Source organism: Pan paniscus, chromosome 1 (assembly GCF_029289425.2).
Source record: "Pan paniscus chromosome 1, NHGRI_mPanPan1-v2.0_pri, whole genome shotgun sequence".
Lineage (NCBI taxonomy): Eukaryota > Metazoa > Chordata > Mammalia > Primates > Hominidae > Pan > Pan paniscus.
In genome coordinates this window covers 5,302,662-5,318,062 of record NC_073249.2, presented here as the reverse complement: position 1 = coordinate 5,318,062, position 15,401 = coordinate 5,302,662, and the positions used below count along the sequence as shown (strand labels likewise).

The following is a 15,401-nucleotide window of genomic DNA, read 5'->3' as shown; positions in this document are numbered from 1 at the left end:
TTAAGACAGATTAAGGATTTTGCCCACAGACACTAATAAATGGCAAAGCCAGGATTTGGAATTCAGTCCCATCCTCTTAACCATTACACTCACATGACATATATAGGTACAGCTGACCCTTAATAACACGGGTTTAACTGAATGACTCCACTTGTACCTGGATTTGCTTCTTCTGCCTCAGCCACTCCTGAGATAGCAATACCAACCCTTTCTCTTCCTCCTCAGCCTACTTGACTTGAAGACATCAAGGATGAAGACCTTTATGATGATCCACTTCCCCTTGATGAAAAATAATACATTTTCTTAATAACATTTTTTCTTACTTCATTGTAAAAATACAGTACATTATATATAAAATGTGTGTTAATAGACTGTTTATGTTATCAGCGAGGCTTCCAGTCAACAGCAAGCTATTAGTAGTTAAGTTGTGAGGGAGTCAAAAGTGATATGCGCATTTTTGACCGTGCAGGTGGTCTGTGCCCCTAACTCTAGTCTTGTTTCAAGCATCAGATGTACTTTGAAATTGTAGATGGACAAGAAGTAAGAATAGATTCACTAAGAGCAAGTTAAGTCAAACTAGTCACTTTTTTCGAGTTCCAGGTTCCCATGGCATGGATAAATCTCCAAGACATAGTAAGTGATTACGGTATCATTTATGTAATGTGAGGCAAAACAGAAAGATGCAATGTTTACACAGAATAAAGTGTAAAAGTCTCATTTTCTTAATTATCCCCCTTCCTGTCCCTGCCTAATCTCTTCAATCCGAATCTCTTGACAAGGGGATAATACTACCTATAATTTGGCATTTTCTTCTAGTTCTTAAGTACTTCTTAAAAATTTTAGCTTTATATTGGCATGACATACTTGGCAGTGGTTATTTCTGAGAAAGAATATGGAAGAAAGGAATCACACAATACCCTATATATTTACTGCTTGGCTCTTTTAAAGGAGAATATATTACTTAGATAATACAAAATGTTTTCATCATAATGATGCTCAAAGGAAAAAGGTGAAGAGTTTGTAAGTATGACCTCAATGGTCTCCTTGAATGGGAAAAATCTGACATATTAAACTACTTAACAACTAAAAAATTTTACAAGGCAAAAATATACCGTAACATTAAAAGGTATATTCAAACTAGAAAAATATTCACAACAAAAAAGATTAATCAAATAAAGGTATTCTCAATACACAAAAAGCTCTTACCAATAAATAAGAACATAAAATTTATACATGTTTAAGGATAGGCCTCATATTTAAAACTTAACTAAGAACAAGAATAATAATTCATTTAAGCAACATTAAACCTCAGTAACAAAGAAATGTAAAATAAAACAGCAATACAATGGCAAAAACTAGAAAGAGTAACACCCAGCAATGGCTACGGTATAAGAAAGTAGAAACCTTCACATATTAGTGCTAGGAATGTAAACTGGTAACATCTGGACAATAAACTGACTTTATAAATGATTTATATAATCAAAACATAATAAAAGTTCCCTTAAAGAGTAAAACTGAGAAAAAGTGGCTACAGCCTTTAATTGCACCGAAGGCCCCTACAGTGACAGACTATGAGAAGAGGCTAACAGTCTCACTGTGCTTTTTCCCTGCACCGATCACATCTGCAGTAACAGATTCACTTCTGGGCACTACGCTGTAAGAGAAACATTGACAAACTGAGCTATTTCCACAGTAAGATACCAATACAGTCAGCCCTCCATATCTGTGGGTTTCCCATCTGTGGATTCAACCAACCACAGATCAAAAATATTCAGGAAAAAGAAATCATCTGTACTGAACACTTACAGACTTTTTTTCTTGTCATTATTCCCTAAACAGGACAGTGTAACAACCACTTACATAGAATCTTTACATAGCATTTGCAGTGATTAGGTATTGTAAGTAATTTAAAGATGATTTAAAGCATACAGGAGGGTGTGTGCAGGTTGTATGCAAATACTACACCATTTTATGTAAGGGATTTGAGCATCGGCAGATTTTGCTATCTCCAGGAAGTCCTGGAACCAACCCCCCATGGATACTGGGGGACAACTGTACCATGTATGAGAGGGCTGCAAACCGTGTCTTATAATAATTATAAACATAATAAAGAATTGAGAGCACTTTGCTTAGAAAGAGGGATTTTAGGGAAGACAGGATAGCAATCTCGAAAAATCCGAAGGCCTATAAACTGGAAAACAGAACTTGTTTTATATTGCTCAGGAGGGCAAACAAAGACCACCAGTGCTCAGAGCTGTTAAATAATGAAACAGATACAGTGTAACTTTAGTTGCCCACAATATCTAAGATAAGTGATCCATTAGAAACACAGTAGAAAAGATTCTTCTTATAGGCTTAGAAAGTTAGGTTTCATGAAATCAGAGGTACTTTACCGTTCTAAGAGTAAAGCAAAAATTACCCTTAAAATACGCATTAATCTTCCAAACCATAAAAACTACAATATTCCCAATCTTTTATTCTACTTACCTAATTTAGATACCTTATTTACTAGTCCATTCTGGGACAATCAGGATACAACCCACTATCTTTGTCAGGAATAACCATTCAGTCAAATCTACCAATTCCTACCCTGTCAGTTCTGTTTTGCTACACAAAAACTTGACAGATATACAACATGGTTCTAGAATTCCAGTGCTGCCCTTACCGAAACTCTCTCCTGAACATTAGGCTGCTTTCATAACTGTGATCTAGTCTGTGTTTCCTACCTTGCCTCAGCTGTCCCAGTTCTAGTTCCTTGCCCTAATATCTGTGACATACTGTTATCTGAACTTCTAGAATCACTATTTTCTTCCCCATTTTTGTATCACATACTGATTAAGAGACTACCGTGCTCAAAATAATGGTGAACTGTATTTCAGAAGGAAAATTATAAACTGTACAAAATATAAAGTTGTATTAGACACAGTGCTGTCGAGGAGGTTACAATGGAAAGGAGAAATAACAGATCTATGTAATAACAAGGCAATAGAAAGTCATAAGGAGGTCAAGACAGGAAATTGTTGCAATATTATACAGACAAAAGAAATCATTCTAATTTTGTAAGACCATGATCTGGGTAAATAATTTGGCTTTGAAGGACACAGGAGATTTTTCACTTAAAAAGACAGAGGGGAAAAAACATGCCAAGCAGAAAAACTAGCATAACCAAAAACACAGAAAATTAGTGGTAGGTGCAGGGCTATCACACATCAAAAGGTAATGTGATTGATTATAAAATGCGAACACAAACTAAAGAAAGTTTCTCTATGTCAAAGGGTATAGAAACTATGGAAACAGTTACTCAGAGAGAAAACACAAGTTCAAGAGGTACAGCTTCTCTGCATTCTCCACTGGGAAGTAGAGCAGTGAATAATATTACTCAAACAGTGTGAGGATTCCACAAGGTGGAAGATACTCCCCCTTTTCCATACTCAGAGGATTTTAAATCTTTCCACCCAAAACTTCTGAGCCCCTCCCCAACAAGATACAAAATATTTTTTGAAGAAATTCAATCTCTTCCTAAACGTCAAGAAAGAAACAAAATATGAAGTATCTAAGATCAGCAAAAAAGAAATCTCAGGTACTAGTCCTGGCTCTATACCTAACTTGAAATATGGCCTCAGTTTTGAAATCTGTCAGATGAATGGATATAAGACTAGAGAGGCCACCAACAGTGGCTCCTGCCTGTAATCCCAACATTTTGGGAGGCCGAGGCATGAGGACTCCTGAAGGCCAGGAGTTGGAGATCAGCCTGAGCAACATAAAAAGACTCATCCCTAAAACTAAAAAAAAAAAAAAAAGACTAGATAACTTTTAAAGTCACTTCTAGGTTGAAATTCTACGTATGAGCTTAAGAAAAAGCTATCTTTCTAGATAAGTGATTCAAACTCAGTTGGTTTAAACTATTAGTTTCATACACCTCATAACTTGTAGTACTCATAATTTCTGATAAATTTTTATAAACTGTACTCCTACTTCTCACAAACTTCTTCTCCTCATAATTTAAGCATTAAATTGGAATACAGCAGTATGTGAATCATGAAGCTTAAATAAATTTGTGTATCTATACATTAAAACACATACCTAGCAAAATTTCACTTCCAGTAGTAGTATAGTAACTTGTATCAGACTAACCCTTCTATATATAAAATTATAAACTCTGTATAAAATATAAAGAACGACAATTTGAAGGCAGTAGAAAAGCTGCAAAAGCAGGCAGAAATTGAAGGAAACTGACTGTAAAGAAGGGAGCTACAAATGAGATTCGCACTGATGTGGCTTTTTACTCAAGGCGCTCTCCCATTCCTTGAAACTAGAGTGGAATGGCTAGAACTCAGAAAGTCTTACTAGTTTTAAGAGACAGAGTTCAGAGCTGCCAAAATAGCTGGAAAGTGAGAGGGAGATCTCAGTACAGCACGTTACTGTACTGAATACTGTAGGCAATTGAAACATGTTAAGTATTAGTGTATCTAAACATATCTAAACATAGAAAAGGTACAGTAAAAATATGGTATTATAATCTTATGGGACCACCATCATTAGCAATCTGTTATGGACCAAAACATCATTATATGGCTGTATTTGTCCATTTTCATACTGCTATAAAGAACTGCCTGAGGCCGGGCGCAGTGGCTCACACCTGTAAACCCAGCACTTTGGGAGGCTGAGATGGCTGGATCACCTGAGGTCAGGAGTTCGAGACCAGCCTGGCCAACATGGTGAAACCCCGTCGCTAATGAAAATACAAAAATTAGCCAGGCACAGTGGCACACACCTATAGTCCCAGAGGGTGAGGCAGGAGAATTGTTTGTACCTGAAAGGCAAAGGTTGCAGTGAGCCAAGATCACACCACTGCACTTCAGCCTGAGTGATAGAGCAAGACTCCATATCAAAAAACAAACAAACAAAAAAAACCTGCCAGAGACTGGGTAATTAACAAAGGAAAGAAGTTTAATTGACTCATAGTTCAGCATGGCTAGGGAGGCTTCAGGAAACTTACAATCATGGCATAAGGTGAGGGGGAAGAAGGCACCTTCTTCACAGGGCGGCAGGAAGGCCGAGTTAAAGGGGAAGAACCCCTTATAAAACCATCAGATCTCATGAGAACTCGGTAACACGAGAACAGCATGGGGGAAACTGCCCCCGTGATTCAATTACCTCCGCCTGGTCTCTCCCTTGACACGTAGGGATTACAATTTTTAAGATGAGATTTGGGTAGGGACACGAAGCCTAACCATATCAATGGCACATGACTATATAAGGAAACAGCAAGTCAAAATAACAACAGGTGACTTTTCATCAGAAACCATGGCAGCCAGAAGAAAATGAAATGACATATTTAAAATGATAAAAAAAAAACACAATTATCAAATTAGAATCCTATATACAATTTAAAAAATCCTTCAAAAATGAAGATGAGCCCAGCCACAGTGGCTCACACCTGCAATCCTAGCACTTTGGGAGGAAAAGGTGGGAGGATCGCTTGAGGCCAGGAGTTTGAGACCAGCCTGGACAACATATTGAGACTCCATTTCTATAAAAAAATAATTTAAAAATTAGCCGGCCACATATACGATTTTTAAAACTGTATATAGGATTCTAATTTGATAGTTTGGATTCTAATTTGAGCCACTGTGGCTGGGCTCATCTTCATTTTGAAGGATTTTTTAAATTGTATAGGATTCTAATTTGATAGCTGGTGGGAATGTAAATTAGTTCAGCCGCTGTGGAAAGCAGCTCAGCAATTTCTCAAAGAACTTAAAACAGAACTACCATTAGACCCAGCAATTTCATTATTGAAAATATGACCAAAGGAATATAAATCATACATGTATCATAAAGACACATGTACACATATGTTCATCACAGCACTACTGACAACAGAAAAGACACAGAATCAACCTAAATGTCCATCAACAGCAGACAAAAATGTGGTACATACACACCATGGAATATTATGCAGCCATAAAAAAAGAATGAGATCATGTCCTTTGCAGCAACATGGATGGAGCTGGAGGGTATTACCTAAGTAAACTAATGAAGGAGTAGAAAACCAAATATTACATGTTCTCACGTGTAAATGGGAGGTAAACACTGAGTACACATGGACAATGTATACTCGATGTTTCAAGTACACGCTGAGGGTGTACTTTGTGTACACATTGAGTACACATTTGAGTACACACTGTACTTTAGAGAGTATACACTGAAAGTGTATTTTGAGGGTGGAGGGTGGGAGAAAGGTGAGGATCTTAAAACTACCTATAGGGTACTATGCTTATTACTCGGATGACGAAATAATCTGTATACCAAACCCCCTCAACACGCAATTTACCCATATAACATCTAACCAATAATGTATTCTGGAAACTAAAAGTTTAAAAAAAAAAGCTAAGGAAAAGTTCTTCAGGTGAAAAAAAATATCAGACAGAAAATGAAATCTATAGGAAAAAAATTTTTTAACTGAAAATAGGTATATAAGTGTAAATGACTATACTTTTCCTGCTCTTTTTCAAAAGACATATGAATAAGGCAAAAAATATATAACATTATAACAGAGTTTATAACATGGTGATATACTATACAGGAGAACAACAGCACAAGGCACTCTCAGAAGTGGGGGCAAATATAAATATAGCATTGGAAGAGTCTTATATTTTATATGGAGCAGTAAAATACTAACCCTACATAGACTGTAATAAATTAAGAATGAATATTGTAATCTCAAGAATAGAGTTCCTCAACCTCAGCACTACTAACATTTTGAACTGGAAAATTTTTTGCCATGGGATACTATTCCGTCCATTATAGAACATTCAGCAGCATATCTGGCCTCTACCCACTAGATGCCAGTAGCAATCCCACCCCCACATCATTTCAAACATGTCTCCAGACATTGCCAAATGTCCTCTGGGGACCAAAATCACCCTGGTTGTACTTTAGAGAGTATACACTGAGGATGTATTTTGAGGGTGGAGAGTGGGAGAAAAGTGAGGATCTTAAAACTACCCATAGGGTACTATGTTTATTACCTGAATGACGAAATAATCTGTATACCAAACCCCTACAACATGTTATTTATCCATATAACAAACCTGTACATGTATTCTGTATTCCACTACCTTAGAACAATACCTAAAAAAGCAATGCAAGCTAAAATGATGACAGAACTGTTTATCAAAGGTTTTTCCTTGGCTCACCTAAGGAGCCTCTTTAGAAAACTCCCTCTAAATCACTTCGGTCCCCACCAAGAAATTTTAATACCAAAGATATATCTGTTTATATAATGTGATTGGAGAGCCACAAACAATTGTAATATAAAAGGATATTCTGTACCCTTTTCCAAGAACCTATGATTGCCCTATAGGAGAATTACCACTCCTGTTGAGAGTGCATACTGTTAGTGGAATATACTGAAAAAAATTCAATTAACTCAAAAGAAGATAAGAAAGTATGAAGAGAGGAATTTTTTAAAAAAAATAACAGTATGCCTAAGTTCAACCACACCAACAAGAACATTAACTATAAATTTTTAAATTGCTTTAAAATAAGACACATAAATAACAAGCCAATAGGAGAGATAAAATAGGATACTGAAAAGATACTAAATCCTAACAAAGGCAAAAAAATAGGGAAAAGATACAAAGAACACATGACACAAACAGAAAACTCAATCATATCAATAATTACATTAAATATGACTGGCCTAAAAACTCCCATTTAAAAGGTAAAGATTGTCAAATCAGATTTTTTAAAAAAGACACGACCCAAACATATGCTGTCAATGAGAGAAACAGTTTAAATACAAAACAAAGACTAAATATAATAGGACAGTTGAAAAGATACAAGATGCAAACACTAATCATAAAAAATCAGGAGTTACTATATTAATATCACACAAACTGAATTCCAAGATAAAGAGTATCACTTGAGAAAAAGGTGAACATTTCATAAGGATAAAAGAAGCAATACATCAAGAAGATATAACAACAAAAAAGCCTCTAATAATAGAGATTCAAAATATATAAAATTTAAAAAGTAGGACTAAAGAGAGAAACAGATAAATTCACAATCATAGCTGGAGACTATAACACTGAGTCACAGAACTAGAGGGAAAAAAAAAACGAGTCAGTGAAGACATAGAAGACTATGACCCATTACCAATCATCTTGACTAGATATTTATAACACTATACCCCCAAAAAATAAAATACAGACAGACCAAATGATAAGACCACATAATGGATCATTTAAAAAATCATTAAAAAGTTGGCTGGGTGCAGTGGCTCAGGCCTGTAATCCCAGCACTTTGGAAGGCCAAGGTGGGTGGATCACCTGAGGTCAGGAGTTCAAGACCAGCCTGACCAAAATGGAGAAACCCTGTCTCTACTAAAAGTAGAAAATTAGCTGGGCATGGTGGCACATGACTGTAAATCCCAGCTACTCAGGAGGCTGAGGCAGGAGAATCGACTTGAATCCAGGAGGCGGAGGTTGCAGTGAGCTGAGACTGCGCCACTGCACTCCAGCTTGGTGACAGAGCGAGACTCCACCTCAAAAAAAAAAAAAAAAGATTTCATAAAATGAATAAATTCCTAGCAAGATTATCAAAGGAAAAAAGAGAGCAAGTATATAATTTACCAATATCAGGATTTAATAAGGAGATATCGCTAAGATCTTACAGACATTCAAAAGATAAGGGAGCCTGTAATCCCAGCACTCGGGGAGGCCAAGGTGGGAGGATCACTTGTGCCCAGGACGTCAAGGTCAGCCTGGGCAATGGAGCAAATCTTGGCTCTACTAAAAAAATAAAAATAAGGATAAGGGAATATTAAAAACTTTGCACCCAGTAACTTAGACGAACATCTTGGATGAAAAGGAAATCCTTAAAAAATACAATTTACCAAAAATGACACAAGAGGAAATAGAAAATATGGATAGCCTTGTATCTAAAGAAATCTCATTTATCATCAAAAATCTTCCCACAAAGAAAGCTCCAACCCACATGGCTTCACTGATACATTTTGTCAAACACTGAAGAAAAAATACAACCCACCTTATGAGAAACAAATGCTTCCCGACCTATTTTATAAATCCAGCATAACCACTGTATCAAAACTGAAAAGAAATTTACAGATCAATACTCTTGTAAATGCAAAAAACCCTTAGCAAAATATCAGTAAGTCCAAATTGGTAATATATTTTTTTAAATACATCATGACCAAATGGAATTTATTCCAGCAATGAAAGTAATTCACCATATTAAGAGAATAAAAGGAAAAAATCAAATGACCATTTCAATAGAAGCAGTAAAATCTTTAGAAAAAACTGACCACCACTCATGATAAAAACTCTCCTAACTAGGAATAGTAGGGAATTTTTTCAACCTGATAAAGGGCAGCAACAGAAAAGGAACAGCTAATGTGATACTTAAGTGGTAAAATAAATGCTTTCCCAATAAGATGAGCAATAAAGCAAAATATCCACTCTTACCACTTTTATTCAACAATGTACTGGAGGTCCTATTCAGTGAAATATGATCAGAAAAAGAAATTAGAGGCATAAAGATTGGAAAGGAAAAAGCAGAACTGTGGATGTTCGCAGATAACTTGACCATCTATGTAGAAAATCTTTAAACTAACATTAATAAGTGAATTTCATGAGACTTCAACTTACAAAATCAATGCATAAAACTTGATTGTTGATTGAGAAGGAGCAAGTGTGTGTGTAACAGCAACTTTACAATTCTATAAATAACTTCAAAATGTATATGAAAGCTTATTTGATGGTTTGCTCCATGTGGTTCTATTGGTTGAAACTTTCAAAAATAATACATTGAAACTCTAAGAAAAGCTAATTTCACAGTATTGTAAATACATTAGTTAAATCTCAGAGTTTCAATACCATTAGAAAATAAATTTAATTTTCTTATGTTTACTCTCCATGTATAACCTCAACAGTCAAAGTGAGCTTCTCTAATGTACCATGTGGTTTACACAGTCACTACCACAGCTCTTTACTCTCTATGGAAAAAGCTTGCTGCTGGGTAGTAAACAGGAAATCATACTGTCATTTTCTTGCTCCTAATCATTTTATAACTTATTTCTAAAGTCATTTTGTGAATAAAAAATGAACAAAAAAAAAACACATGCATGCACAAAATAAAGGAGAAGAAAAGACCCCTGGACTTAGATAAACACTCAAAAATGTAAATTGTTTTCTGTAACAACTTGTTAAATTTGACTAGATAAGAAGAATCACATCTTACAGCATAACCAAGTTCACAATCTTTATGTTGCTAAAGTATATTTTGCTCAGCAGAATTAAGCTATCTTGTGAGACAACTCATAGACACAAAATCTTTATCCTGGCATTACCAAATACTGACACTGTAGTTCATCTAAATAAACCATTTCATGGAATATAAGAAAAATATTATTCAAATGACAAAGTCAGTACAAAGAAAACTAAGGGAAAAAGTTATTTGAAAGCCAAAACTGGTTACACATAGAGAATACAACATGAAAGTTCAATTTGTTAGATACTAATACAAAAAGTAGAATAAAGTAACACGAGCATGGAACATTTTCATCAAAATGCTTTTAATGATAAAAATCACCTCTTAGATTTATGACAATCTCAAAACAGTAACATTATGAATTGACTAGTTATACATTATATTTTAACTTATTATCAAGGAACTAGCTTTCCACATTTATAAAAGACTACTTAGGTTTTTATGAAATTTTATTAAGCAAATGAAAGTTAATAAATTATAATAAGCCCTTAATTAATACTATTGCAATTTATTTAATTCTATAATTTAGACTTTTTAAACTGGCTAAATTTCCTACTTTATTAATGCACTAAGTACCTTCATAGCAAATATTACCACTAGCTATAAGGGAAAAAATTAAGAGAAGTGCTGAAATCGAATTTAGAGATTTAGAGTCACCTAGAACATACCTACAGGCTCGTCTTTGAGCAAGATCATTTAGTAAGTATTTAATATATAGAGATGCCTCCTATGCTGATGTGCAACCAAGTTGTAAGGAGCTGTCCTGGATCCATCAAGGAGGAAAACGCAGACAATACTTTACTTGATGTTTGTTCCATGATGTTTCTTTTATTGCCATTTCTAACACCAACAATACTATGGTAATGTGTTATCTCAATTAATACTTATCATTTTCAACTGTCCAGAAAAGTGTAAAAAATAGGATATCACTATTAATATATCACTAATAACCAAGGTTAGGAAAGCATTTACCCTACGTAAAAATGAATATTTATCTTTCAGCCCTTTTTTTATTTTCCAAGAAGATATTTACTGAAAAGCAACTTACTCACATTAAAAGTACAAATCAGATTATATCTGGAGATAACAAGAATTGATGCATATAGTCTTAAGAAAAAAGACTAATATTCAAAGTAATAACTATATTATAACTTTATTATATCAATTTTTTGTTGTTGTTGTTGATGAGACGGAGAACATGACTCCATCTCAAAAAAAAAAAAAAAAAAAAAAAAAGAAAATACAGGAAAAGGTCCGGGTGCCGTAGCTCACGCCTGTAATCCCAGCACTTTGCGAGGCCAAGGCAGGCAGATCACGAGGTCAGGAGATCGACACCAACCTGGCTAACACGGTGAAATCTCGTCTCTACTGAAAATACAAAAAATTAGCCTGGCATGGTGGCATCCCAGCTACTCGGGAGGCTGAGGCAGGGGAATCACTTGAACACGGGAGGCGGAGGTTGCAGTGAGCCGAGATCATGCCACTGCATTCCAGCCTGGGTGACAGAACGAGACTCCGTCTCAAAAAATAAAATAAAATAAAAATAAAGAAAATCCAGGAAAAATAGCCACAGTCCAAACTAGAAACCAAATTAAAGTATGGCAGCTCTGGAGTACAAAGAGAGTGTAAGAAATCCATTTGTTCTCCAATGAGAACACATGGACACAAGGAGGGGAACATCACACACCAGGGCCTGCTGGGGGTGGGGGGCAAGGTAAGGGAGAGCATGAGGACCTAATGCATGGGGGGCTTAAAACCTAGGTGACAGGTTGACAGGTGCAGCAAACCACCATGTCACACGTATACCTATGTAACAAACCTGCACGTTCTGCACATGTATCCCAGAACTTAAAGTAAAATAAAATAAATCCATTTGCTCTCTAAGAATCTCATCATACCACTTTGTTTAGTCATATTATTTATATAATGTAATATTTTAACTGCTTTTCAGAATCAGCAAGTATAACTATTATAAACCTTGACATATAAAATAAATGTTATAGTTGAAAAACTGGAAAGGGAATGTGAGGAATTCAAGGGAAAGATGAGGAGAAAAGCTAATTTTTTTTAACAACTTATAAAGTGGCAAGTTTAGAGACAATGTCTGAACACTCTAAAGTTAACTGTTAAACAGCTATAAGTGTAATCATAAAGGCAACCAAAAAATAAAAGGAAGAAGGTAGGATCAGTATTAAAAGTTAAATCCTTCTATTTTTCACAATGGGGAGATATTAGGTTACTGAAGGTTAAAGTTTAGTATATTATATAAAAAACTGGCAAAATGATGAGACAATTAAAAATAGGAAAAAAAGTTCTAAAATGATTATCTCTGACAAAGGAGGTAGAAAAGATAGGGAGATTTTTATTTTTCATTTTATACCTTTGTGTGTTATTCAAATTCTTATGTTTATGCAACTATTCATCTCAAAATAAACACATACACATTATTAGAAACACATACACATCTCAAAATAAACACATACACATTATTAGAAAAATGATGGCAAATTCTTATTCATTTTTTTTCTATAGTCCATGGACTAAATACTTTCTATTATGGTATTTTAAAGATATAATTAATTAAACAGACTCAAGAATCATCCTAAACCTTTGATAAATATGTGGAGATAGCAACAGCTTACATTGTGTTAGAACTGTCAAAATAAATCCACGACCATCATCTCATTTAACCCTCAAAACCATCTTGTGAAAGCAGATTTTAGAGATTAGTAAAGTAAAACTCAAAAAGGTTCAAGTGATTTGCCATCCCCCTCCAAAAAAAAGTAGAATAATATAAATACGTTTAAAAAGTAAATCAAAAAAGCCTTTATAAAGCACTGAAATCTGAAAATGCTTTCGTAATTTATAACAGGAGAATGACATTGAAAGAAATTACACTCGACAATACAAATGGTCAGGCACATCGGAAAACAGCTGGGCAGTTTGTTAAACATATACTTCTTATAAAGTTAAACACACACTTACCATATGACCCAGCAATATCATTCCTAAGTTATTACCCAAGACAAATGAAAACACATTACACAAAGACATGCACTCTAATGTCCAGACTCTTTATTCGTACTAACCAAAAGCTAGAAGCAGCCCAAATGTCCACAAGTGATTAACAGATAAACTGTGATATATCCAGACCATGAACTACTACTCAACCATAAAAAAAAAGCTAATGATATACAAGACATGGATGAATATTAACAGTATTATGCTATGTAAAAGAAATCAGCCATAAAAAAACTATGTATTGCATGATTCCATTTATATGAAATTCTAGAAAAGCAAAATTATAGTAACAGCAGATAAAGTGGTTGCCAGGGTTAAGGGATGAGGATTGGGCTGCAAGGGAGAACAAAGGAACCTCTCGGGTTAATGAAAATAACCACTATATCGTTTTCGGAGTGTTTGTTACACTACTGTGTATCTCTGGCAAAACTCATCAAATTATGACTTTACATTGCTTAATTTTATTATGTAAGTTACGACTTAATAAGGCTCATTTAAAAAATAATCCATAATCACATTTAACTATGACAACAGCTTTTCAGGATAGGTATTTACTACAGACCTTCAAAAAATATTAAAATCAATATTAGGAGGGAACTTGTAACCATAAAGTAGATATACAGGAACTAAAAGGTTCTGAGAATGGAACAGTCCTCATCCTACTCAACGTGGCCATGTGGGTAAACAGTAGTTGCCTAGCAACTAATCTAAACTCTAAATTTCTAATAAATATATTGACCACATAAGCAGGTGATCTCACAGATGATAAACCGCTTTACATCGAAGGGTTCTTCCTTCAATAATAAAAAATAATAATGTGCTTAAGTTATTTACCTAAAGTAGGAGTGAACAAGGTGTATTAAACCTAGATGATGAAAAATAAAAATATGAAATTAAACATAAACATACACACAAAAAAAATCCTTGTCCTCATTTGGCCTTTTACGTCAGGACTTTACTTACCAAATTTATGGGATTAATCCATGAGTTTGTGGGTGAACCCTTTCCCCTTTTCTACTTTAAGCCATTCCCCTACAACCATTCAAACTGGCTTAATTCTCTTATTTATATATTTACATGTGATTAAATGCATATAGGATCGTACTTTTACATATATTAAATGATTCTAAAGATATCTCTCCAGATTATAGAACCTGTAGACACCACAGAAAAATACAACACTTTCTGTAACATGCTACACACAACATACCAGAAAGTCAAACCTAACTTAACTAGATTATAAATGCTCAAAATCAAGAATTACAAAAAATCCCTTAATAACAAGCAAATTCCTAACACACATGTTAAATATATCATTTCTCTCTTACTAGACATAGCATGACACAGTTTAACAGTATCAGAAAAAAGATCAACTTCTAAGACACCACTCACTGCTAGCACTCTTACCAACCGTATTATTTTTGGTTTGTGGAGCACTTACCCCTCTTCTGAACCCAACCTTCTTTCACAATGGTAACATCGCTCATGATGACTCCCCTCTGAGCCCCCAACTTGGAGAAATGGTACTTTGTGATATCAGCTTTAGGGTTTGGATTCTCTGCTGCTGCTGCCCTTCCCACTCTCTAGTGATGACTCAGCCTGGAAGGAAGTATTGAAGAAAGAATTTTTTTTCCATTCTTGCAACTCACAGAGCAATAACAAACAACTAATTCTTTGTAAATGTCTTCAACTGGCCTGACCTCACATAAAAGTCTGGCTCTTCAAACTGGGGAACTTATTTATTAAATAGTTCTATAATGAAAGCACTTCCCTAGTCTTGTGACCAATTTCAAACGATAGTGAAACTTTTAACCTAAGAGGTTGCAACAAAAAAGTCTTAAGAAAACCAGTCACGCCTACCCAAATAACAGAGAAAATTTGTTTGGTGATGTGTATTTGAGGTGAAGAGGGAAGAGAATGAAAGTTAATTGCCCTAAATCCCTGTAATTTCAGAAGCAATTGTAAATTTTTTTTTTTTTTTTTTTTTGAAACGGAATCTCACTCTGTCGCCAGGCTGGAGTACAGTGGAGCGATCTCTGCTCACTGCAACCTCCACCTCCCAGGTTCAAGCGATTCTTCTGCCTCAG

General features: G+C 34.9%; 1 protein-coding gene across 3 annotated transcripts in view; it reads right to left on the bottom strand.

Annotated features, from left to right (window-relative positions):
• AKT3 (AKT serine/threonine kinase 3) overlaps window positions 1-15,401 on the bottom strand; it is a 352,958-nt gene that overhangs the window by 326,627 nt on the left and 10,930 nt on the right. For 2 of the 3 annotated variants that reach the window (XM_057299372.2, XM_055096511.2), the window contains exon 1: window positions 14,756-14,913. The exons of the other annotated variant lie outside the window; for it this stretch is intronic. In XM_057299372.2, coding sequence (XP_057155355.1) covers window positions 14,756-14,801 — 46 coding nt within the window. In that variant the 5' untranslated portion in view covers window positions 14,802-14,913. Of the gene's footprint in view, window positions 1-14,755; window positions 14,914-15,401 lie in introns of those variants that run through there. 3 annotated transcript variants of the gene reach the window in all.